At 41.7% G+C, this 24473-nt stretch overlaps 1 protein-coding gene across 3 annotated transcripts in view; it reads left to right on the forward strand.

The window, feature by feature from the left end:
• The window catches only part of LOC110984355 (sodium- and chloride-dependent glycine transporter 1-like), a 36343-nt gene extending 13293 nt beyond the window's left edge, over positions 1 to 23050 (forward strand). For 2 of the 3 annotated variants that reach the window (XM_022244486.2, XM_022244487.2), the window contains exons 2-14: positions 880 to 951; positions 1966 to 2164; positions 11172 to 11303; positions 11705 to 12038; positions 12625 to 12757; positions 13279 to 13413; positions 13841 to 13944; positions 14441 to 14565; positions 14746 to 14858; positions 15712 to 15843; positions 16557 to 16772; positions 17507 to 17677; positions 18313 to 23050. In XM_022244486.2, the coding sequence (XP_022100178.1) occupies positions 880 to 951; positions 1966 to 2164; positions 11172 to 11303; positions 11705 to 12038; positions 12625 to 12757; positions 13279 to 13413; positions 13841 to 13944; positions 14441 to 14565; positions 14746 to 14858; positions 15712 to 15843; positions 16557 to 16772; positions 17507 to 17677; positions 18313 to 18501 (2055 nt within the window). In that variant the 3' untranslated portion in view covers positions 18502 to 23050. The remainder of the gene's footprint in view (positions 1 to 879; positions 952 to 1965; positions 2165 to 11171; positions 11304 to 11704; positions 12039 to 12624; positions 12758 to 13278; positions 13414 to 13840; positions 13945 to 14440; positions 14566 to 14745; positions 14859 to 15711; positions 15844 to 16556; positions 16773 to 17506; positions 17678 to 18312) is intronic. The other variant, XM_022244488.2, reaches the window with a different exon arrangement.
• Positions 23051 to 24473: the final 1423 nt, after the last annotated feature.

Raw genomic sequence — 24473 nt, forward strand, 5'->3', positions numbered from 1 at the left:
GTATCCATATATGTGTGCACGCCTTCTTTTTTCAATGGCTTTACCAGAGACCAGCCTTTCAAAGCAGCTTTCCATATGCTGGATATAATTATATGACGAAGCAATGGAATGGAAGCTGGCCTAGCATTGGCATTTGTGAATTCAGCTATCTAGGCCAGTCTATCAACCCTTATCCAAAAAGATTGTGTCATCTTTGTATTGCCCAGTGGATTTTTTCAGTCCGACCATGGAAGTAGGAAATTGTCTGACAGAGCGTTGATTTACAATTCGATCAATTCTCAAAACAAAGGTGGCAACTGTCTCTGCTTCAGGAGATGAAAAAGTTTAGTCATATTTTCCTCCAGCGAGTCTGCTTGTTTAAAGATCTCTCGTCCCCCTAATGCTTTTGGGAATTTTGGGAAGTTCAGAGAGGCACGGCCTCCTGCCTGACCTAGACGAGATTGGGTCAGCCAGTGTATCTCTGCTTAGGATAGCATTCTTTAAGCTGACAGAATACTAGCCTGGTTCTTTTCTTAGGAAGCATCATTTGATGCATGAGAGTAGGGGTTGTGTGTACATGTAGATGAAGCAGCCCTAGTTCAGCACAAAAGCTAGAGCAGTCACCCTGAGGTACTCCTGAGAATCATCCTGCAACCTGGCTCACCCGGTTTTTTTTAAAGTAAAGTTAGACAAAAGTTGTATTATAGCAGTTGTATTCATGAGATAGGCAGTTAGTCTAGTCCATGCAGCCAGAAGGGAAGGTACACAGTTTCATGTGAACCCTTATCCGTCCCCCTTGCTTCTTCCATTGTGCCACAAGTTTTGTAACCTCATTTTCATTTTCTCTCTCGTAACTTCTGGTTTGTTTTCCTCCACGGTAACTTTTTTACTTCTCGCCAGGAAATAGCAGACATGGATGGCCATTGTTTGGATGACGGAGCATCAAACGGCACAACCAAGGCAGCGCTTGCGGTAAAACGTTCAAATCAGCACGCCTTTGCCCGCTTATCTTTTCCCGTTGTACATCAATTTATTTTGCTGTCAATTTTGATTTGTGTTGTCCGTAGAAAGCTGCGAGAGGTGCTGTTTCCTTCCTCCCTCCCTCCCCCATTTGGTTGTCCACGGCTGTGCCAGAGCAAGCCTTGAAATCTGTCTGCATTTTGCATTTTCTTGCAAAGCTAAAGTACATGTAACTGCATGAAATTGGTGTCCGGGGCTTTGAAGATTATGTCATTTCTAGATGAAAGGAGAGAGACCTAGTTTATTCGTTGACGTGCTCACTTGCTGAGGCTAAATGTTGCCAGCTGCATGCTCCCAAATGTGTTTGTAGCAAAAGATTTCAACCTACATGTACTGTACAGTTTTTTTGTGCCTGGCCACACGTGGTTCTGCGTTTGTTAAAATTTTATGTTGTGTAAGAATGATTTTTGTCAAAAATTGCTGCATTGCATGAAATTGTTTCTCTTGTGTGTTGACGGATGACACCGTAGAGGGGAAATGGTCTTGCATTTTTCTCCCATTGCTTCTTGTTTCAAATTCCCTTTTTCCTCCCAGTTGCAATTTGTCCTCGGTCATTTAGCATTGGTACTATTTTACTTTGTGTTGACAAATATTTTAAGTGATACACCTAGGTCCTCCCCTCATTTTTCTCTAGGGTGATGTGACGTGTTGCTCTGTTGCTAAGCCCTTAAAATGGCTAAGACAAGTCGTGTGGACGGGGAAAGAGTTTTGGCTTGATCCAGCAATTGAAAACTCGACATCCAATTTTTGCCTTGAAATTAATGTTAAGTTGTAAAAATAATGGAAGTTTTATTCTGACAATGTCATCTCCAAAATAACCTGCAGGACATCCTGAAGATATCGACAAACCTCTGACTAGAAACTGGGGGAAGGGGAGGGGTAACTCCCATTGCTTGCATCATATAGATTTGAGGACACGTGAATCCAAGAAGTCACTAACATGGTACCCCATTTCATTTCTTCCAGAACCATGTGGCTTTGGTCAATGAAGATGACAGCCCAGTCAAGGCCAAGGCCGATTCCAAGACTGATTCCAAGATGGATGAGAACCAGGAGCGGGGCAACTGGTCCAATCACCTGGACTTCATGCTGTCCTGCGTCAGCTACGCTGTAGGGCTCGGCAATGTTTGGCGTTTCCCTTACCTATGCTTCAGCAACGGAGGAGGTACGTTACATCTGAAATGAGCATAGCGTGTGTGAAACATTTAGTTGTTTTAACGTTTAACATATGTACCAAGCGCAAAGCCTGTGCTTGTATATATGAACTTGTTCACAGTTTTACACAAAAGTGTGGCACATGTGTTTCTTTGAGAACCCTTGATACGCATTGTGTTACTATACGTTGCTTTGATTGCGTAATCCATAGTGGACAGCTCAGACTCCAAAGGCTTGAGTCATCATAGAAATCTACGCTAGTTTTATCAGGGACAAGTGGGCAAAGAAACTTAATGATTTTCACAAATCATTATAAGCGACACCTTTCATTTTAGCTGCATTACATTGTAAGAGGTTTAAATATCCCCCCCCCCAAAAAAAACATTTGCTGCACATTGCAGGAATCGACTGTGGTCTCTTTTTTCCTGATTGTGTTTTAACTATATGCTGGTCATCAATTCTTGGGGACTTCATCATCTATGGCAGGTCGATAGAAGGGACCACAGATAATAAGATTTTTTCTTTTTAATTAAAACCTATTCCCAAACAGTTAGACTACATTGTACAGCAGTGTACAAGTCCATATGCATACTAAAACTGAGTGTCCTAGTTTCACCAGGTTACCTTTTCACCCTAACCTTGGGGGAGGTCACGGCTACCCATGCCCCAAGATCCAGCTGTGAGTTCAATTAGTGTTTGGTTCTGCCCTGGTACCTCTGCTCCTTGGAAAGCTGGCATCTGAATGGCTGTTGGCACTGGGCGGTCAATTGTTAAGGGAAATTGGCAGAAAACCAAGTTAAACCCTACAAAATTTCAAGTGCAAAGAAGACGCAGCCAATAGAAAATAAGAGAATCAAGCAGAATAGAAGAGTTTGACAATTATATTGCACTTTGCAACAAGCTTGTGAATTTTATTCCCATGCACCTGTACCACTGCATGTAGGCCTATACTGCATTTCAAAATGGTTTCAGAATGTCTCTTTCTTTTTGAAAGTAAAAGTTACTTTGATATTTTCACCAACTGTTGAGTAATTTGGAACTGCTCTCAGTAGGAGCATCAGCATGCTGTCTACTGATATGTTAATTTCGTTCCGCATAATAAGCAAGCTCATCAAATCCCATGCGGCTCTGTGCACTCTACCGGAGATCAGGGTTAATGCTGCAATGAATAGCTGACACGATGCTTGCCGACTTCTAAGTATCCGCTAGCGATCATTATCTCAATCCATCCTAGCAGGCTGGAGAGATAATTCAGTTTAGAAAGGAACTGGCGCGCATGATAATCTAGCTGTTGCATTAAGCGTTAAAGGTACCAGTATATGCGACCAGTCAAGTTTCCAACGGAAAAGAAAATCAAGAAATTAAGAGAACTGAAGAAATCGAGAGAGAACTCTATCTGCTTTTTTCATACTTGACCCCGAATGGGCCATGGATATTGATATTTTGACAAAAAGAATTCATGAAACTGCATAATTTGGAAATGGTGGTCATACAGACTGAAAACTTTCTCTTAAATTAATACAGAGACATAGATACGGTGATTGCCAGTATAAATGTACTTGCCAAAACCTGAATTATTTGATTCTCTCGTAGAAATGACACCTGTGCTGCTTTATGGTTCTCCACCCCCTTGAAATTCCAAAAAGATTTGATGGACTTAATTCAGTTGACAAAGGACAGGTTTTCAGATTTGGCTAGGTATCAGAGTTCCTTACTACATGCACAGTGACTCGCTTGTTTGATGCCTGGTCCAGGACCTTCAGGGAACATATGTCCTTTTGAACTCTGATGTTTCACCCGAGCAGGAAGAGCTCATCGAGGGAAACCAACAAGGCTTCCTGTTGGAGAAGATTCCTCAAGAGATTGGAAGTGTCATTCCATGCCCAGTTGAACTGAAAAAAATAATAATTGTGCTCTTTAGCTGTTGAAATGTATCTTTTTTGTGGTTTGTTCTTTAAAATCTTTGAAAAGTTTTCGAAGCATTTTTTTTCAGGGGGGGCGTTCTTGATGTGGTATTTTTCATCCTCGGTAATTGATGGTTGTTTGAAATGTAAGAATGATATGTCTAGCTGCCAAGTTGAAAGGTTCATATCATGATCTGTCTATTGTGACAGACTGGAAACAAATTAGTATTGTGATTTCCATCTTGCATAAATATTTTACAAATCTTACGTATTAATATACACAAAGAGGATGTTGCCAGGAAAAAGGAAAAAAAATCAGCACTTGCATTATAGGTCCAACAATTCAAAAATGTAGATTAGTTGGTGATAAAAATGATGATGATTGCATTTGATGTTTTATCAGTCACCCATTTCCTTGCTTTGGGGCTGTAAGTGTTGGTCTAGTTTAACAGTTCAAGAAAGATGCTTCCTGTTCTGCATAATCTAGAAGGTATAATTTCCTCCCATAATGTAGGTCAGCCCAACCCATCAGCTCGGACAGGATGTTGAGAGCAAAATGGTCTGTTGCGTTTAGTGTCCCATAGGGACTCCGAGGTGTTGAATTACAACATCAGCTCCCAGGCTAGCTGGAAGAATGACTGGCTTGGTCCATGCGAACATGTATACGTACATGTACATCAGGTTGCCTGCCCTTCCACAGTGTGCATGTACGTCACATGATCTTTTTTAATACCTCCGTTCTCTGCCCCGACTACGAGTAACAAATGAGAATGCTCACTGACACCAACCCCCCCAGGTTCAGTGTGGGGTGAACCCGGCTGTCGTCACAGAGTGGGTCATGTCCTTGTTTGGAGTGCGTCTGCTCATTGACTGCATATTTTGCGAGGCTCTTGCAAATGTACATGTGCATGTAGGCCTACATGCACGTGGCATGCTGTTATGCGCAGGCTTTGTTTTAGTTAGTGAAGGATGCATTCAAGCAGACATGGGAATGAGATTCATGTCATTGTGGGCACATGAACATGAACAACGTTAAAGTGGGGAGCCCCAAATTCAGCGTGGCTCAGTTGGAAGCAGAACTTTCCTCATTCTCATTTTTCGGATCCAAATATTTGAGTCACTAAATCATAATCCAATTTTTTTCCACATTATCACATGACAGTCCCATTGAAAGATATCCATCAGTTGTGATGGAAGATTTGCATAAACTTGTGAAAGATTTCCTTTGAATCTGAATTTCACCTGCGTTTTCTTCTAGTGATTATTTTGTGGCCTTAAATATTTATGAAGGACCCACAAATCCCTTAGAGCCATCAGATTTGAGTAGCCGATGATTTTATTCTATATGCAGACCCATAGCTGTCAAAAAACTCTGTTAGCAAATTGACAGGCGATGATTGAATGCACTCTATATGTATCCAGTGAAATCAGGGGGGGGGAATCTACATGCAAAATGAAAATGGATAGCATTTTTTACCCGTTTTCCCTGGGAAGTCCTGAAGATATTTTTCCTCATCTTTAAGGTAGACATAAGGTCCTACCGGTGTAAAGTTACACAACGTTGAAAATGCAAAAATGAGTGGGAACAGTTACGATACTGTATCTTACATAACAATCGAAATGGAGAACATGAGAAATTTTGATGAGGTACGAGTATTCCCGTCAATGTACACAATACTCTGTGTGCACAGATATTTGCGAATAGAGAGAGCTTAGTGTTGGACAGAAACTGAATATTATCCGTGTTATTCAAACCCCATGCATTGGGAGTTGGGAAAGCGTTCACTTCCGCTGAAGTAATGAAAGTGTCTCTCTATTCCGGGAAGTGCTGGTACCATGACTTATTTTGAAGAGGTCAAACCTGGTACACACGTCAGTGTTTTCTAGTCATGCAATAGAACACAAGTAAATGCAGGTATGCATGCGTTTCCAGTCACAAAACAAGGAAATTTCTATTTAACCTGGTGAACATGTAAACATTTGAGGAAGTGTACAAGGATGGAGGAAGTGTGTAGTATTTAGACAAAAGGCTGTGCCTCCTTGGTACAAATATGTCACACTGACACGTGTGGCACGTATGTATGTAACTTGTACGCTCATCAGCTTCAAATTGAAAATACACAGATGTGCATTCTACCTCATGACAGAGGATGCTTAAGAAAAATTGTACTAGAATTTTATATTCAGAGTTTCTGAAAAATTGGTACAGCATCTTGGAAAAGTTTGATGGGGAAAAATTTAATGGGACTGCACAAGCTTTAAAAGCACGTATTCTCGATCAATCTAGGGTTGTCATTCGAGAGCCAGCTACATGTATGCAGGTGATTTTCCTATACATCAGTGCTTTTTGAGTGTCAATCGACCAAACTTACAATTTGCCAAAAGAGAAGAGCAGCTTTCACAGCTTTCATAAACGGGCCAGATTGGCTTGATCTTGGATTTGTTACCAGCCCTGGGAATTGTGGCCATAAGTTTGCCCTCCTGGCTTATTATTTTGATCTTGAAACTCGGTGGGAAATCTAAGTAATGAGCCCTTTTCAGGTGCCGGCAGAATTAGGGTTAGTTCAAGGCCAAGAGATTCCAAGAAGTAATTTTTTTTAAAAAACTTCTTATCTCAAGTACATTTAGGAGACAGTTAGAAATGCGTATGCCACCCTAGAGCTTGTCACGCAAGGGCAGGCTTTGTAACCGCAGGAGACAGCATCATGTGATACTTTTAATATTGATCTTCTAATAAATCCCATTTGGAAAATATCCAAGTGAATTGGAGTGGGTCTCTTTAAATTGGCCTTTTGCTCTGCCCTTAGAAAACACTTGATAAAGTGAGATGGTCACGGGCATTGGTTAGGACATATGTGCACGGTTGGTCCCTTGCTGATGAATGGATGCGGCTTCATTGCCATGACAAGGTTAAGCAGTGGGATTGTCCCCCTCTCCTTTTCATCTGGCAACTGAGAGTACATGTATATCTACCCCCAGCTGTGATGGCATTGAATGGTCAGATCTGATCAGAAAAAGAAACGTTTTAACTTGTTGAAGCAAAGAAGATTCAAAACGCAAAATTGCATTGACCTGGAAGTTTCCTTTTTTAAAAAGTTTTTGCTTGTGTTAGTGTAAACAATGACATAAATGATGCACATTACGCGGGCACAAATGACTGATGTGGTTATCAAATATACCGTAGAGTGTTGAAACATACATGTGTGTATTGCATTGTACTTTACAAGTTCATGGATTGATGATGCCACCAGGTGTTAGAATGTTTGTATGCACCCATATTCACGCATTGTTTACAAATTCAAATAGGAGCCGTCTTTTTTTGGGGGGGGGGTTGTTTTGTTAAAGTTTTTCGAGTTAAATGAGAACATTTTGAGCAGTGACAGTTTATATTTATTTGTTGCTTCGTTTTCATTTCTCCGGAACTTAAATTTCTCCTAGAGGGTCTTGCAAATTTTACGGAAAATCTTGCATCACTTTTTCTCATTTCTTTATCCATTTTTAGCCCAGGAAGGCATAGGATAAAAATCCAGCTTGTCTCGCATATATGTAAATGTAAACTGATCACTGATTGAAGGAGACATTACTGCAGTATACACAGTGTGTGCATACTTTGCATTGATTTTTTGAGGTGTGCATGATTTTTGCTAATCAAAGCATCGTCTTGTTCGAAGAGGCATGTTACGTGTGTGTACCACCTGTCCACGAGCGTGATGCCGCCCCAGTTATGGCTTCTAATTCTGATCAACCATATTCAGCCATAGGCAGCACCTGCATGAGATTGCCAAAACCTCTTCTAAAAGCGACTTGGTGGGTCTAGTCTACCAGGCATACAGTCTCCAGCAGTAGTGTGCCTGTAGGTGTTCACATAAGTCTCCCCCCCCCTTTCGAGTCTGAATGTAGACTCTGGAATGTGGTGCCCCTTCAACTTCACAGAAGGCGCTTTTTAGTAACTCAATGTCCACTAATCATAGCCTTTCAGCGTATTGATGTGCAAATGACAAGCAACAAGAGAGCGTCTTTGCGAGGGGCCTAATTGGGAGCTTTTATTTGGCAAGTCACTCACGCTCTCTATACATGTCTCTGTTGTACGCCTGGACACTGAACCAATGGGGCGTTGGTCAATAGGATTAGAGAGAGAGAGGAAATTTCAGGGCGAGATCAGGGAATGGAAAGTGTTTGGTAACAAAAGCACATAGTTGTCTGGTCCTGTTGTCTGGTCCTGTTGCCATAGGGTTGCATAACGCATTCCGGGCTAGGGGCCAGCGACCCATCCAAGGCTGTAACGCACAACATGGCAGGGGCTATCACTGGATGTTTGGCCTTCCTCCAAATGGTGGGACTGATTATGTCCTTTTGGCGGGAGAGTACTCGTCATCAATACAAAAATCAATAAATCGGCTAGTCTTTTGTTGACTTTGGTTGTGTTATATATATTGGGATGCGGGTGTAGGCGCGCAATGTGTGTACTTTTCTTCTTGGAATGAGTTCTCCGAAATGGTTGTTGGACAAAAGATTTTTGGGGACACAAGTGGAAGTGCAGACACAATGTAGGCCTTCATGTGAATATGCACACACTGAACGCCATCCTTGGCAACACAGTACATGTTCATTTACATGTACTGTAACTGTATTTAGTAACATATGTTGGCATTAATTGTGTTTGCCAAAGGGACATGCATAGGTACATGCATGCTGCCTTTAAGACTCAAGAGCTACATTGTTCATACCTCATATTATGGTTTCACGCCAAGGGAGGAAAAAGTTCCAGTTGGCATTCCCTGACAAGTTTCTGTCGCAACCTTTTTAGAGCTACATTCGTGAACATTGATTCTGTTTTTCATTTCATGAACCGTGCCATGTAAGCATTACATGAAAAGTATGGCTGTTGTAATTTCTTGCGTAGTATTTCAGAATTACTGAGTGTAATTTCCCTCGTTTCAATGTCTAACCTTTTTAGTGGTGCACATGTTACTAAAGAAATGAGTGCACAACCTTAATAGATAGGCGTGTAAGGTCATTCGTATTGCTAATCAACTATTGGAGGATATGAATATCAGCTGCATCAGCCTGCATGGTGAAATCACTGCAGTGGCTTGAAATTCCTGCTTTTTGGAAGCCAACCATCTCTATTTTCTGGGAAGTTTTTATGGGGGATTCTTTTGTATTTGTTTGTTTTTTTGAAGAAAAAATTACCACCAACTGTGCTGGGACTACATGTATGTGAGCTGTGTGAGTTTTCCGTGTCCTTTGAAGTTAAGCTGTGTTCCCATTGGACTTTTTTTTTTTGGTTAACTTACCGTGACTTTCCTGTAGAATTACAAAATTTAATCCAGTGGGAACACACAGTACACTACCGTCCCTGTCAACTTATCGCAATGTAAAATTAACAGGCCGAAGATTTCCACGAGCCACAGTAAGTTAGCAGGTGCGCAAAACAGTCCAATGGGACTACTGCCTACACTGAGATTGACAGCGGGCACGCAAAAGTGGTTGTATGGTTCCCAGTCTCCAGCTCTGTGTGTACAGTACAACAGCATGCCACGCACACACAGTGAAGCGTGCTCGGATAAAGCTTTACACACATTGTGTACGGGGCTTAACTGTACAGGTTCATCTCATTTGTGGCAGATTTGACCGAATTCGTCTGATTTTGTCATTTTTTTGTCAGATTTTGCCGATTTTGTCATGATTTGTGCAGTGCAGGCAATGTAATCAGCTGGTCTTATTAGGCCTAACACAGCAAATAAACTTCCAATTATGGTAAAAAAAAGTCCATGTGGGAATGCGTGGTAGATGGACATGAAGGAATGTCATGGTAAGTTTCTGCGTGACCGTTGAAGAAAAAGTCCAATGGAAACACGCCTTTAGACAGATCAGCTTCCACTTACCCATGGATAGATAAGGTAGTGCGTGGGTGATGAGAGGGTAGTTGAGTGGGCGATGACACGGTTGAGTAACCAACTGGTATACTGGCTATTCTGAGCGTCGTACATTTTGTTCCAGATTCATTCACCTGCTTTCCATTCCCCTCCCCCCCGGATTTCTGAAGAGTTCTCCTTTTAAGCAGGTCCTTGAATGCCTAACACTGGCTACTGCAATGGATTCACAATGGGCCGAAATTCCACAGATGCTCGTTATGTTTTGTGGTGTAGAAAAGCTACATTGAAAAAAAAAATCTGAGTCCTTTTTCAAAGAGTGCTGTGCACATTGGGGCAAACAAGTGATAAAGACTGGTATGCAGTGAATCGTCGCAAGATCGTGATGTAACCAGTTAAAATTCCAAATTTAGGATTCCATTCAAATGTAAGAGATACAATATAATGTGTTTTAAAAATAAGGATCAGTTTGTTTAAAGTTGAGGGGATGGTTTTCAGGAACTGGGATTCGTGTTCCATTAAGTGGGAGGCTGTGTTGTTTTCATTTTGGGAAATGGCAATGTATCCCTAGAGGTAATGTACCACAGGAATTTTGCCTGAGAAATGTGAAAGGTTGTGACTGTGGGGTCACATACTTTACAAGAGCATTCAGCAATGTGCCCTTCCTAAATACGTGTATGTTTTTATGGATTTGTATAGAGGACGTCTTCATGCGTCACGTAAATGTACCAGACACTTCAAATACATGTAAAGAATTGCTCATACCCTGGTATGTGCCGGCTGTTTATATGTCATCCAGGAAATATTTAAATCAAAGTTGTTCGTGCTGTGTCGGTGTCAAATTTTGCTGACCTTTTTTTTAAGGGGGTTGTGTTATTGAGGCATTGAACACAGACAGAATGGAAGTGAAGCTGCATTTATAAACTGAAGTTATTCCTGTGGTATTTTCAGGATTTTTTGCTTTGCAATTTTGGATTTTTAGAGGTTCGGGCATTCAAGGTTTGCGACATTTTTCCACTTTGTCCAAAAAACACAAGTGCTGCGTTCTCATAATCATTGCCATTTTGGAGAAACATTACTTGCAAGGTACTAAAAGCCTGGAAAAGGTGGAATTTATTGATGTCATTGTTCCAGCCTTTCTGCTAGATGGTCCCTGGATTTCTCACCCTCCTGTCTCTTGCCCGAAAGAGTGTATCCCATTTACAGGGACCCTTGACTTTGCTTGTCCCCTCTGCAGGTGCCTTCCTCATCCCCTACTGCATCATGCTTACTTTTGCTGGGCTGCCGCTCTTCTTCTTGGAGCTGAGCTTCGGCCAGTATGGCAGCTGTGGGCCTATCAGCGTCTGGCGTGCCCTGCCGCTATTCCGAGGTGAGTGCGGGTCTGCGTCATAATCCTTTGGCCGTGCTTGAATCATCCGGCTGTGGTCAGGAGTGACCCAAGGCCTATTGGAAGTATTTGCGGCCACTAGGTAGTGGCTTTCATAAGGGCATGTGTAATTTTGAGCCACAGCCATAAGTTTCCAGGGAGGCAGAATGCATCCCTGCCTTCTGTGGTTTGTAAAGACATTTCGAGGTGGTCATTTGCGAGGCTTTTTTTTTTAAGTGGTGAAGATGCCTGCGGTGTCTTTAGCCAAAAGGTATTCTGTAGTCTGTCGTTGTCTGTTGTCTGACCAGCCAACCAGTGAACTTGGCAGAAGTCAGCCATCCAGTTTGATTGTAGCACACATGTATATACCAACAGGTGAAGATGCTCAGTTACTTGTTTTTCAGGTGTCGGCTATGGTATGGTCATTGTGTCGGCGTTGGTGGCCATCTACTACAACGTGATCATCTGCTACACTATCTTCTACATTGTCAAGTCCATGACCACCACGCTGCCCTGGGTGGGCTGCAACCACCAGTGGAACTCGGAGTTCTGCAGCACCCTGGTCAACGAGTGTCTGGAGCATGGTGGCATTGTGACAGTCGAGAACGAGTGCATCAGCATCGCCAACATGACCACAGCCGAGCTGAACCAGTACAACGTGACAGCGGACGGCAACATCTCCAATTACAAGGACCCTCTGTACAACATGCGCGTCCCACCCAGCGAGGAGTACTACAGGTGGGTTGACGAGCAGGGAGAACAGCAGGTCGAGTCATTCATCATCCAGGGCAAAGGTCACTGGAGCTGCCAAGCATTGAATGACTGCTTAGGAAACCCATGCACTGAACACAGATGAGACATAAACCGGTCACTGCAAATTTAGTCTTTAATACGTGACATTTTGGCCATTAATATACTTCTTCTAGGCAAATATTTTCTTTGCTTGGTGATGCATAACAATGACCCTGATATTCAACTTTGAATTTGACCATATCTCAGGGACATTTTCACTTCCTTTCTTTGTGCTGTTCTGAGAGAGCTCTTCCTTTGATGTCACGCTCAGTTTGATTTCATGCTGAAAAATGCATATTTTTACTTACGCATTGACAGTTCCCACTGATTTCTTTCAAGCTCCGTCCACTTCCTCATTTTTATCAGATAGGGTGAAAAATTCAGATTCTGTGTTCCTAGTTTTTGTTTTTGAGGACCAAAGAGCAGAGGACATGCCTAGTAATGTTAAATTACAACTTGTGTGCTTAAACGTAGCTTTCTGTCATTGCACAGTTAATAACGTGTCCTCTCCCTCCTCTCTGTTGGTCTGCAGGCAGGGAGTCTTGCACGATTCCGGAGACATCTTTAAGTCTGGCTACGTGATCTGGGAGCTGGCACTCTGCCTGCTGCTAGCCTGGGTCCTGGTGTTCGTCTGCTTGGCCAAAGGCGTCAAGTCATCAGGCAAGGTAGGGAATGAGAAGTACCAGGCTGTGTTGATGAAGCAGAACATTTGTCAAGTAACCGTTGGTCTGTACTATTGAAGTGTTCTGGGGGGGGGATAGGCACTGAACAAAGGTTAAACATGAAGCTAGAATTTTTGGAATTCGAAATAATTCAGATTCACGATAATTGGAAATGTTGAAGAAACGGGATAACCTGACCATTTAGTGACCGTACCTGCCACACACACAATGCAATACCCATTGTGGCCAGAGAGAGCCAGTGTCTTCAATCTTTTGTGATAAAGCGAAGCATAATTGTTGAGAGATTGAAACATTCGTTTGTGCAGTTCACAGAGCTCTCAGAAAACCACTTAACTCTAGGTTGGTTTTTGCAATGGTGCCCGATATGGAAAGGCTTAATTTTGGCCTTTCAAGAAATACCCCTCGATGCACAGAATTCCAAAGTGAGTTAAATTCTAGTCATTGATATGAATTACGAATCTGTATTTTATCGTGATTGAAATATTGCTATTTGATCTCCCCAGGTTGTGTATTTTACGGCCATCTTTCCTTATGTGGTTCTCTTGATCCTGCTGATCCGTGGAGTGACTTTAGAAGGATACCAGGAGGGAGTCAAATTTTTCATCACACCTCGTTGGGAACTGCTGAAACACCCCAAGGTGCGTCTGCAGCTTGCTTCCAGGCTTTGACCAGAACTCTTTTTGGAGTGGTGGTGTGTAGAGTTACCATACAGAGGCCATTGTCTACATAAGGAGTTTTGATAAGGAAACCAAATGCATCGTGTGAAACATTGCTGTATTTCAGTTAGTTCTCTTTTGATATATGGGTGGGTTTTTTGCAGAATCCTTTGTAGTTTTTTGTCAAAGTTCAAGTTTCATGCCTGACATGGACATCAACAAAAGGTGAGAAAACCTGAAAAAAAAGTTGAATGTCGGCGCTTAATTGTCTGTTACAGTTAGAGTCATTTGCAGTAAATTGCACCTTCAACTTGTTCCTGCCCGATGGCCTGTGGATCACAGTCTAGTGTGTGGACTCATGAGCTAAATCGAAGTCAGTTTTAAATGTGTCGCTGATTTCCCCCCGTAGGTATGGAAGGATGCCGCCGTTCAGATCTTCTACTCGCTCAGTGCTTCCTGGGGTGGTCTGATCACATTGTCGTCCTACAACAAATTTCACAACAACTGTTTCAGGTAAGCAATTTGGAGAATGATTCCATTCTGCAACCAAAACTTCCACGTGACTCCGTCTGCTTTCAGTTGAAGGTGGGCCCAAGATGCCTCGGACGTTGGTTGCCAGGCTTAAAAAATTTTTGTATTATACTTTGTGGAAACAGTTTTCCTTGGCACTGCATGCAAGATAGAAATTCATGGCGCAACAAAGTGAACTAAGTTTTGTCATCAGAGCCGCCTGACTTTCCGACGGCAAGCATGCAAAAGAGCTCGCTGACTTTAGTGGGAGAACTTGCTCAAAAAGGTGATGCCGAAGTAGAAAAACCATATTCAAACACAACTGCCATCTTTTCTACTGGCAGAGGGGGCTCTTCTCGTTGTGAGGTTTCCCACAGACACGTATGTGCACGTACGTGAATTATTCCTTTTCAAATAAGGTTCCTAAGCTGATCAGTTTTCAGCTGTCAGGTTACGCTGATGGACGCTATTTCTCGTTTTGATTTTTGTGCTACCTCAGGGATGCCATGATTGTGCCAGTAATCAATTGTGCCACCAGCATCTTTGCCGGCTTTGTCATCTTCTCTATCATGGGCAACATGGCCTACGAACTCAAGGTTCCCGTCTCGGAAGTTGTACAGGAAGGTACGCTATGCCTCTCCTTTCTCTCTCCCCATTTCAAACTCTGCCCCGCCCGACTAACCCACCGAAACCCTCTGGATTGTAACAGGGGTGCCTTGTATGTGACACACACACGCACGCCGGTACATGACTATGGAGTATTAACGGCAATATATCGCCCCTTTTCCGTTTTACACTTTCCAGAGTTCGGCCTGGCTTTCATCGCCTATCCGGAAGCTGTAGCACGACTACCAATATCCCCGCTCTGGTCTTTATTGTTCTTTTTCATGCTTCTCACGCTGGGGCTAGGAAGCCAGGTAAATGAGAGGGACTTGCTGTGGTGTGAAGGTGGCCTGAGGGGGGCTGCCATTGACCCCACTGGGTACAGTCGCGAAACGGGACTTGTTGGCACCTGAAATACGGCGTCTAACGTTTTAAGGAGCATGTTTGGTGAAGTAACTTGTGGGCCGCTGTCTTGCTGCAGCTTTTGCAGTCTTACAAAGTGAGAGTTGGAAATTATCCAAAGTCTATTGGACTGTGCATTAAAAAACACTGACAAGGAATACAAACTTCCATTGGCTGCGGAAAAGTTAGCCAACAGGTTTTGTTTTGAGGTTGTAGTCAGTCTAGTCCCTATTCAGAGTGTTGGACGGAGGGGGTGCTGGACGCTGGAACCCGTTCAAAGTACGGGTGAAGGTAGGTTATGGTCCATTGTGCGGGCATGCGTGGGACCTTACACGTGTAAGTTGTTTTTAACCCTTTCTTTGTTGTTTTGTTTTAAGGAGCATCTGCACAGAGTGTGCGCTTCGTTGTGTAGTTGTGATTTTTCCAAAGATGGAAATTTGGTCTTTGAAATTACACATCCAACCTTGAATGTAACCAGCCAATTTGTTAGTTGAAGTGATAACAAAGTTTCACAAGCACTGTTGTCAGTGTCAAAGAGCTCTACTGTCATCTGTCATGTTGGAATGCCCTTGGCGCAAACAAAGGTTGGATGTGCCGAAACTAATCACAACCCTGTGTTATGATATTTGGTTTTCTTTTCTTTTGATTTGGAAGATGTAAGTACTCACTCAGTGGTATGGGCACTTTGATCAGAGCCTTAAAGGGCCGACGGCGACGTCCCAATTTGATATTCAAACATTCTCGGACGTGTTTTACTTCTTGCAGCTTTGCATTGTGGAGACTGTGGTCACGTCCATCGTGGATGAGTTCCCCCGCTATCTGCGATCGAGAAAATTCTGGGTTCTTGCCATGTACTCCACGCTGGGTTTCCTTGTGGGCCTGAACTGTGTGACTCAGGTGAGTTTCAACGTCTTCTTACCCCTGGGACAGTATGTATTACTTGACCCAACCTAATAGGAGTCACTAGTTGCCTCAGCCCCGTTGGAGTTGAAGGTCTTGGAAAGAATCTCACAAAGTGAAAATCAGTCGGAGCCCTCAATATTCTCTTCCTTATAATGTCCATTTTCATCGGGGTGCCAGACTGAGGGATACATAGAGCCCAGTTTCCTCTTTTTAAGGCAAACTAAAATGATATTGCCGAAAAGAAAAGGTCTTATGACTCATTTTGTGGTGTCCGATCATACATCTTTTTTATTTGCCAACAAATCGAAATGTGACCTGCTCAGTGAAAATGAGTCACATTTCGTCAGAGCCACTTTGGAGTTGAAGGCCTTTGAGAGAATGTTGCACAGTGTTTAATCAATAGCAATCATTTTTAACAATTTAACATCTACATAACATCCATTTTATTGTACCAAACTGAGGGACACATCAAAAGGAAAAGCTCAAATTCCCCAATCAAATACAAAGTAAAACTCAAAAATAGCTCGGGAGATTTGTGACTCATTTTACAGAGCGGGTCACAAATGTGTTATGGCCAATTCTAATGTAACAGACTTTTTGGAGTGCCTTCGTTTCTCTCGGACTCTGAGGTTTTTTAGTAAAGTTTCGAGGCCGTGAGAAAATGACGAGGCATTTAAAAAAATTTTTTCTTCTTTCACGGATTACAGGCTGGTAATTATTGGGTGATCCTGATGGACAAATATGCCGCCGACTTTGCCCTGCTGATCTTCGGCCTGTGCGAGTGCATTGGCCTGGGCTGGTTGTACGGCGTACGGCGATTCTTCAATGACATCCGCTGCATGATTTCGGATCGGCTGGTGGACTTCCCCTTGTTCAAGTGGTGGGGTGTTCAGTGGTGTGCTCTTACGCCTGCCATTCTCTCGGTAAATATTGCTTTGTAGAAATAACGCGACTGGAATCACGCCTCGGCAGTTTTAGTATCGTGCTTTCAGAAGTCTTTTTTTGTTTCATGTTTTTGTTTGCCATTTTGGCAAGTACACCGTCTGCTTCGCAAAAAATCTGCAAAAATCACTGATTTGGGGATAGAAAGCAGAAAACGCAATTCTTGGGGGAAAAAAAATAAAGACATAAAACAACTAAATATTTTTTATTGTTTCTGCACAATTAATCAAATAAATATGAACCCAAATGAGGAATGACAACTCATTTTCACTGTTTAACTCACTTTGAAAGTAAGTTTCCCCTCCTGTTTTTCCTTTGCGATATCGTAGAATTTGGTATTGATTTCCTCCGGCTCCGCACCGTGGAGATCACACACGTCCCCATTCCCTACATAGTGCTCAGACGTCTCACGGCTTATGAATAAATCAGTAGGGACGGGGACCAGTCTAAGATCACAGTGGCGTGGTGCGTGTAGGCCCTACATGTATCAATATGCCAAAGATACCTGTAGAAGTACGGTAAATGTTGGGCCTACAGTACATATGTACAGTCACATACAGTTTTTGTATACAAAATTTAGAGAGCAGAATTTGACTCTCAGAAAGCAGAAAATTCTGGACTTTAGACTAAAGTGTCCTTGGAAGATGGCCCGCAAGTGAGCTGGTGGATTCCCTCCTTTCACTGTCGTCACTTTCTACCCCCCTCCGCCCTGCAGTTTGTCCTTCTGTTCAACTGGATCGACTGGGAGGTCCCCAAGGCCGGCGAGAAGGACTTCCCCATGGGGGCCCACATCATTGGCTGGGTCATGATCAGCTCCAGCATATCGGCCATCCCCACCGTCATGATATACGAGCTGGTGTTTAAAGGAGAGGGCAACATCATTGAGGTAAGGCCGGGTCCCCTCAACACTGAACGGGGAGTTCGTCTTTGCCCACGCGTCGGCTTTGCCCCATTTAAAATTGGATTGTGGTGTTTGGGGGAAAAAGTGGTAGTCGATAGGAAGCTGTCGTTAAAAGTTATGCCTCTGGTTCCTGAAAATCGATGGTCATATTCTACAACACATGTCATGGTTTTTGTGTTTGACTTTGTGAGTGATTGATTGGAGGACTGGAAATGCTGTTAAGGTATTAGTTTTTTTTTTTATTAAAATTAATTTACCCCACAACCAAAAGTTGTTGGGCAAACAAAAGTAATCAAACAAACCACATAGCCAGTATTCCTGTCTAGTTTTTAGATGATTTGTGTTCAGAAAGGCTGTTTCCTCCTTGAGCGATCTTCATTTGCCATGCTTGCATCATGCCTTTTGGGGCGTGATCCCTGGCTGTATGGTGTTTTTGGTTTTATGGCTTCTGACTAGCCAACATCCTCCAAACAAAGACATTGACAATTGAGAGGAGCCACAGTTGGTAGAGTTCCGGCATGGTGGTCCAGAGGTCACAGGTGGAGTTCCCACTCCCGTCAGCTTATCTCTGCAATTGTTTTGGGAGAAATATTTTGAATTACCGTTTCCTTCTCCTTCAGCGTTTCCGACGGGCCACCACCTCCAAACCGTCCTGGGGGCCCGCGTTGAAACTACATCGGTTGGAGGCCATCAATGCCCACAAAGCGCACGGAACAGTCATGGGCGGCGACCTCGAACCGGGAACAGACAAGTACGATGACAACGATGTCAAGTATTCCCCAGCCAATGCCGACGAGTCCATCGTGTAAATCCACCCTCCCCCGGCATATTGTTTTGCTTTTTTCTTTTTTTTTGTTGCTTCGGTTACGATCAATTCCTTCACTTGAGGCCCAGAGGGGAGTGGCCATTGGGAAGTGACCCGCCAATTCTCTCCATCTTTGGCAACTAAAAGGGGGTCGTTGCTTTTTGTAGAAAGGTTGAATTTAAGCAGAAAGCCCCCTGTTTTGATGTTGATAGGGTTAGAAATTCCCGAGTCGTGTGACTCCAGCGGTGCTATCATGTGCTTGGTAGCTGTAGGCCCCTGCATAGCCTCTCTGAAGAAATACAGTGGTGTTCAAACGTGATTACATCATCTTAGAGAGTTAAACATTGGAACTCCAAAAGGTGCGATGGGCCTATCCCACATTTAATAGAGATTTAGTTAATTTAGGACCTTTTTGTCTTGTAGGACGGACTCCTTCAATATAAGCCTAAAATATTAGTCGAGTTTTTTCCCCCTTGAAATACTGCCAAGAACTATATTTTTATTTATTCAAAATTCATTTTGTTTGAGAAGCATCTACCAAGAAAAAAATTGCCAGTGTCCAAATGACCCAGACAAAGGTTTTACCAAAATGCAACTGTTGGGTTCAACCCATTTAGTTATCTCTTCCATCAAAGAAATGTCGAGAGAAATTTGCAACACTGATGAAAGATATACTCTGAGGGAGAGCTGGGGAGAGTGTGGTCATTTCATTGGTAATGCATTTGCAGTTGTTCTCTTTTCGTAGATTTTGTTGTTTTTTAAGAGAAGGTGTTTTCGAATCTGAAGTACCGTGAGGGTTCTTGAAATATTTTGTAAATAAGAAAAGACTTGTGCATGCTTACTGTAACGGATGAACTTATGTTTTGGAGATATTCTGGAAGAAGACTCCCAAAATTTATTCCTTAAAAGAAAAAGATAATAAATGACACATTTGTATTACTTGATGGAAAGTATAATCGGAAAAGTATATTAATCTGGGGAAAAAATCAAATATCACCTACATTTTGCAGTCATCTTGCTTTTCCTCTAAAAATTATGCAATATCTTTTTTTGGCGGCAATAACCGTGGCTTTGTCATAGACACACAGCAGGATTTTACAAAACAGTGTCTGCAGAAAGACTTCACATGTCTTTGGTTCCTAGACATTATTCCAAATGGAACAAAAATACATTTTTAAAGTAAGCACTGATAAATATTAGCACAGGCGTTAAAATGATAGATTCACCCTTGGAAACCTTGTCTGTAACATCAGCGATGTGAAGTGTCCGTGGAAACGCATCCCACATTGACAGCATTTTTAAAGGGCGTGTGCGTCTCTTACGTGCACCGTAATTAGAAGTGCATAGGAAATGGAAAAACAGGGTACTTAGGCTTTGTCAATGCCATTTGTGTTTTTCTTGTGTTTGATTCTTAACATATTTATTCAGTTGATGAGCAAAGCTCGCCCGCAAGCTTCCTGAAAAAAATTGAGGGGGGGGGAAACCAGTGTAGTCAAAACGCTGATCAGCTTGATTCATCTCGTACAAGAAATTCAGTTTCAGGAGAGAAATCTTTTATCTACCTCAGAAATATTTTCAAAGTTTTCCAAGGTGGAGTTATGTATATATATATTAATATATATGTAATTATGTGTGTTTGCCTTGAAGATTTTCTCTGGTTTAATGGTTGTACAGGAACTGCAGGAAAGGGGAAAAACCCAAGAATTTGTCTGAAATTTCCCATAGTTAAAACCACAGAAACGGCCCGTTCTGTTTTCGCATAGTTAAAACCACAGAAACGGCCCGTTCTGTTTTCGGTATCGCCACTTTTTGTCAAACCAGTCTTGGCAAACCTAATTAAGCAATTGAGCAGCTTTTTATTTTTTTCCATGGTATGTACCAAGTGGATTAAAATTTAAAAAAAAAGATCCTTTTTGAATGTTTGAAAATGGTTAATTAAAAACCTGCCTTGAGGTTTTTTTTCCGAGTAGAAATCTATTTTAGTTGCAGCCAATAGCAACTGAGATTTGCATCCAAAGATTAGCCGATCCAAAGATCAAATTCAAAGTGCAGCTGCTTATCAAAAACCAGTGGAATTCCGTAGCTGTGTTGTGTTCCAATTTCGTTTCGTTTCGGTGACATTTTAGTTCATTTATGCTATCTTACAATGTAAAGGCTAACTTCAGCTAGATATAGGCCCTGCCGTTTCAGCAAACGCGTCATTAATGGTCTGTTTTTGTGTTGTTGGCCGGAAGAAGCCACCGTAATTTGTAATTGGGAGCATTGAGCAAGAGATGCTGCATTGGCTAACTGTTGGAGGCAGTGTGGTCTCTTCATTTCCATTTTGCGATATGCTGTTTGAAGGAGTTTCGATAAGCCATTATAATTTAGGAATTGGCATAGAGCGAATATTAGCATACTTCCCCCCAGAAGCCCCATGTAATTTTTATACAGAAAATCTTTATAGAAAAAAAATCAAAAGAATAGTATTGTTCGTCAATTTGATTTCGCATACCTGTCAGAAGTTACGGTTGATACAAACGGCAAGTGCCTTGAAATACGGTCAAGAAATTTCCCGGGATGTAGAAGTTTTTGATGGTCTGTTTTTGATATGATCAGGCCTACAGCATTGGACATCCCGCAGTTCTCTGTTTTGATGGGATTTGATTTGTTCCCGTTTTTTGGAGTGTTCGTTTTTTCTCTGGGAAAACAAATTGTGTTAGATGAAAAAAAAAACAATGCAACTGGCTGCTGAACTTTGACAATGCAAAATTACAAACGAGGAGTTATAAATAGTTGTACATACTTGATTGAAATGGCGAGTTTTCACGAGCTTGCACCGGTGTACAATAATAATGCAAGTTGGTGTAAACAGGTCTGGTCTTATTGTAGTGTCCACCTGTATGTACATAATGATCTAGGTTTATGCTCGTGGAACGTTGTATGCTTTCTTTTAAAGCTAAGGTTGGTTATTACATTTCTTTTACAACCGCATCCTTCAGTTTTGCAGCCCGACTGTCTAGTTTTCCCCCGTATTCAGGCGTAAGTGCGGTTGCCCTTGTTTAGTGATATAGTTCAATGTTTGCTTCAGGTGTTCGTTGGATTTACATCAATACTTTCGGGAATAAAAGTAAGTTTGATAATTTCGGTCACGCACGACCACGCTAAACAGCCTGTGGAGATCTGCGTTCAGAAATACAATACGGGAAGATACATTACAGGTCTGAAGCGTGTTTCCTACCAGCATGCGTGACGTCTCTGACTTGTCAAACTCCAAGAAATATGGTGCTGTATCCTAATCTTTGCCTATTTATGCGTACAAGAGGCTCTTCAGGGTCGTTCAGCTTGTCAGAGTTAGACTGCGCTTTGTACATACCCAAGTGTTTCCACTGCATTTTAATTTTCTATTTTGTTTCAACTTGTTGCCGTATTTGTGGTCATTTTGGCTGTTTTCTCCTCGGTTTTAGATGCTTATTGTAGTGTAAGCCAGCTGAGACAGTCTAACCAATGCTACCGATTTAAAAAACTGCCAAACAAATGGGTTCACAGCCATGTGTAATCAAACCTTGTCAACCTCGTAGTTTCTGTCGTGTACACGTGGTATACCTCGTTGGTAATTACACCACTAGCAATATGTAATAGTTACTTGCCGAAAAGCATTGAGTACTAGCACATAGTTCCGCTGCACCATTTTAATGGCAGGTTTTCGTTTTTATTACCTAAGTTAACAGTTTCCTACAATCTAGGTTTCTTAAGGTAAAAGCCTTTTAAAGAAAATTGTCACTGTTCAAATGTATTGCCATTCGGTTTTCTATTTCTATATAGTGCCTTTCCATCGAAGTTTATTTACTTGAAGTAATTTGTTCACTTAAAATGTATCGTAAGACTTAGCTGTGTTTATAGTATAGAAGATGTTTTATGTTTTATTTTTGCTTTTTAGTTTCATTAATTTGGCATGCTTAAAGGACTTGTGTCTCTGTACAGGTATGTGATGAAAGAGCCAAACCTTCCGAGTAAATGCTATTTATTAGTTTGGCTCCATTTTCACCTGGAGACCTTTGCTATTTGGCGCAGAATGTCTTCTACCATTGCATTTGTCGAGAAGTCTATTTTGTTTGAAGTTGGAAGGTAGGCATTAATTTGGTTGTAAATAGATTGTAGGTTGACCGTTATTAGTGAAATGGCAATATTTTCTTGAAGTTCCCTATAAATCAGTCTTTATCTTTAGATGGGTTTCTTGCTGTAGCGTCTGAGATGTGCGGTTAAGACTTTCATTGGCAGATTAAGACTTTCATTGGCAGATAATTCCAGCCACCTGGATTGGGTTTAACTACTGTGTATGTATCCTCAAACTGTAACCGTTCATGAAAAGACTACTGATGTTAGAGAAATTTGATTGCGGGAAGAAGTTCAAATTGGTTTCCCTGAGCTGTATATATTAAAACGCTTAACATCAAGAATCGAATCAAGTTGTATGCTTCGAGGGACTAAATCTCAACAAAATGTTTGTATATAATATCAATATTACTTCTTACATATCAATAAAGGAAATGAAATCATTTCGATGACTTGAATGGTTTTAATTTTGTTAATTTTTTGGCCTGTGTGGAAACTTTGTTTTTGTTTACTGACTTCGCAGAGCATCTTTGAGCTGTGCTTAAAGTTTGTCGTGCATTATACACGATTCAGAAGAGCGCTCCCGTACATTTGTCGAAGCTGTGCCGCTTTTCAGCAAGCCTATGGTACATGGCGTGGGAACGTCCGATACAAACAGGATACTAGTCGTGTTATGATAATTCAGTTAAAATTTACTTTATGGTCCGTTAACAAACCGCAACCTGAAATGGTTCCAAGTAGTTAATGTTACAGAAGTAATGCAAATACATAAAAATGTAAGTTTATAAGTGAGAAACTAATGACCGATTGTTACATGTCAGGTAAGTGGTGTCGTGAGGGAAAAACCTCCCGCCCGATCCGACTGCTTAGGGAACGAGGACGATCAACCATTTTTTTTTTTTTTTGGCAGCCTTTTATAAAAACCACATTTTAAAATGGTTTTCAAAATAGAGATACGGGACTAGTAATCCCAACTGCTTCCCCTCGACTAGTAATCCCAACTGCTTCCCCTCAGACCATGATGTATTTAACAATTACCGACGGGATTCCTAAAATATTAATATATCCCATACATATGTATTCTTTTATTACACTGGAAAGAACCTGATATGCCACACAGACATGAAACTGAAAAAAATCTAGTTGAAGCTTTTGTTTCTTGGAATTTTCTGTTTGGTCAGAATAATACCGCCCTCTATAATTAAAAAAAAACCACCCTAGCTGTTGAGATTTTTAAGCAATAAAGATATGATATTACCCGACACATCCATGCATCTAACTCAAAAAGTTTGAAAATGTGGCATATCAGGTTCATGCATGGGGCCACAGAAATGGTACCCTGATTTTCATTTAGTGTCTACCTACATGGCAGTATGTTCATGTAGACTAGAGAAAATAATCATTTGAATACGCATGCTGTAGAAACATTTTGTTAAAAAGATTGCCGTGTTTCTTCTCTTATAAAATCTTCTTTTATCGAAAACCCAAGGGCCCAACCTGAATTCTAGTGGTAAAACTTTGATTCCTATGTTCTATTTCATTTATTCCTAATATTGTATTTGTGAATTTTTGTGTCAGTGCGCCTGCAACTTGTGGAAGGTTACTAACGAAAGGCACAGAATGTTTTCATGCCGTACGTGTTTTCTAAATGAGAGAGTGCGCGCGAGTGGTGCAGTGGGTCCATGAAGTCGCGGCTGACGAGGATTCAGTGCCTATAAATTCGAAGATGCATGCATCATTAGTGAAAATGCCGGGAATCTTCAACATTTCGGGTATATATCAAAGTACTTTGCATTAATTGGTCATTTCAAAATGAAGACCACACTTTGGAATGCTCACATGGACACAAAACAATGTCACCAGCAAATACGGACAATAACA

The sequence above is a fragment of the Acanthaster planci genome, linkage group LG12 (genome assembly GCF_054643075.1).
Source record: "Acanthaster planci isolate LZ-2023a linkage group LG12, COTS_SCS, whole genome shotgun sequence".
Taxonomy (NCBI): Eukaryota; Metazoa; Echinodermata; class Asteroidea; order Valvatida; family Acanthasteridae; genus Acanthaster; species Acanthaster planci.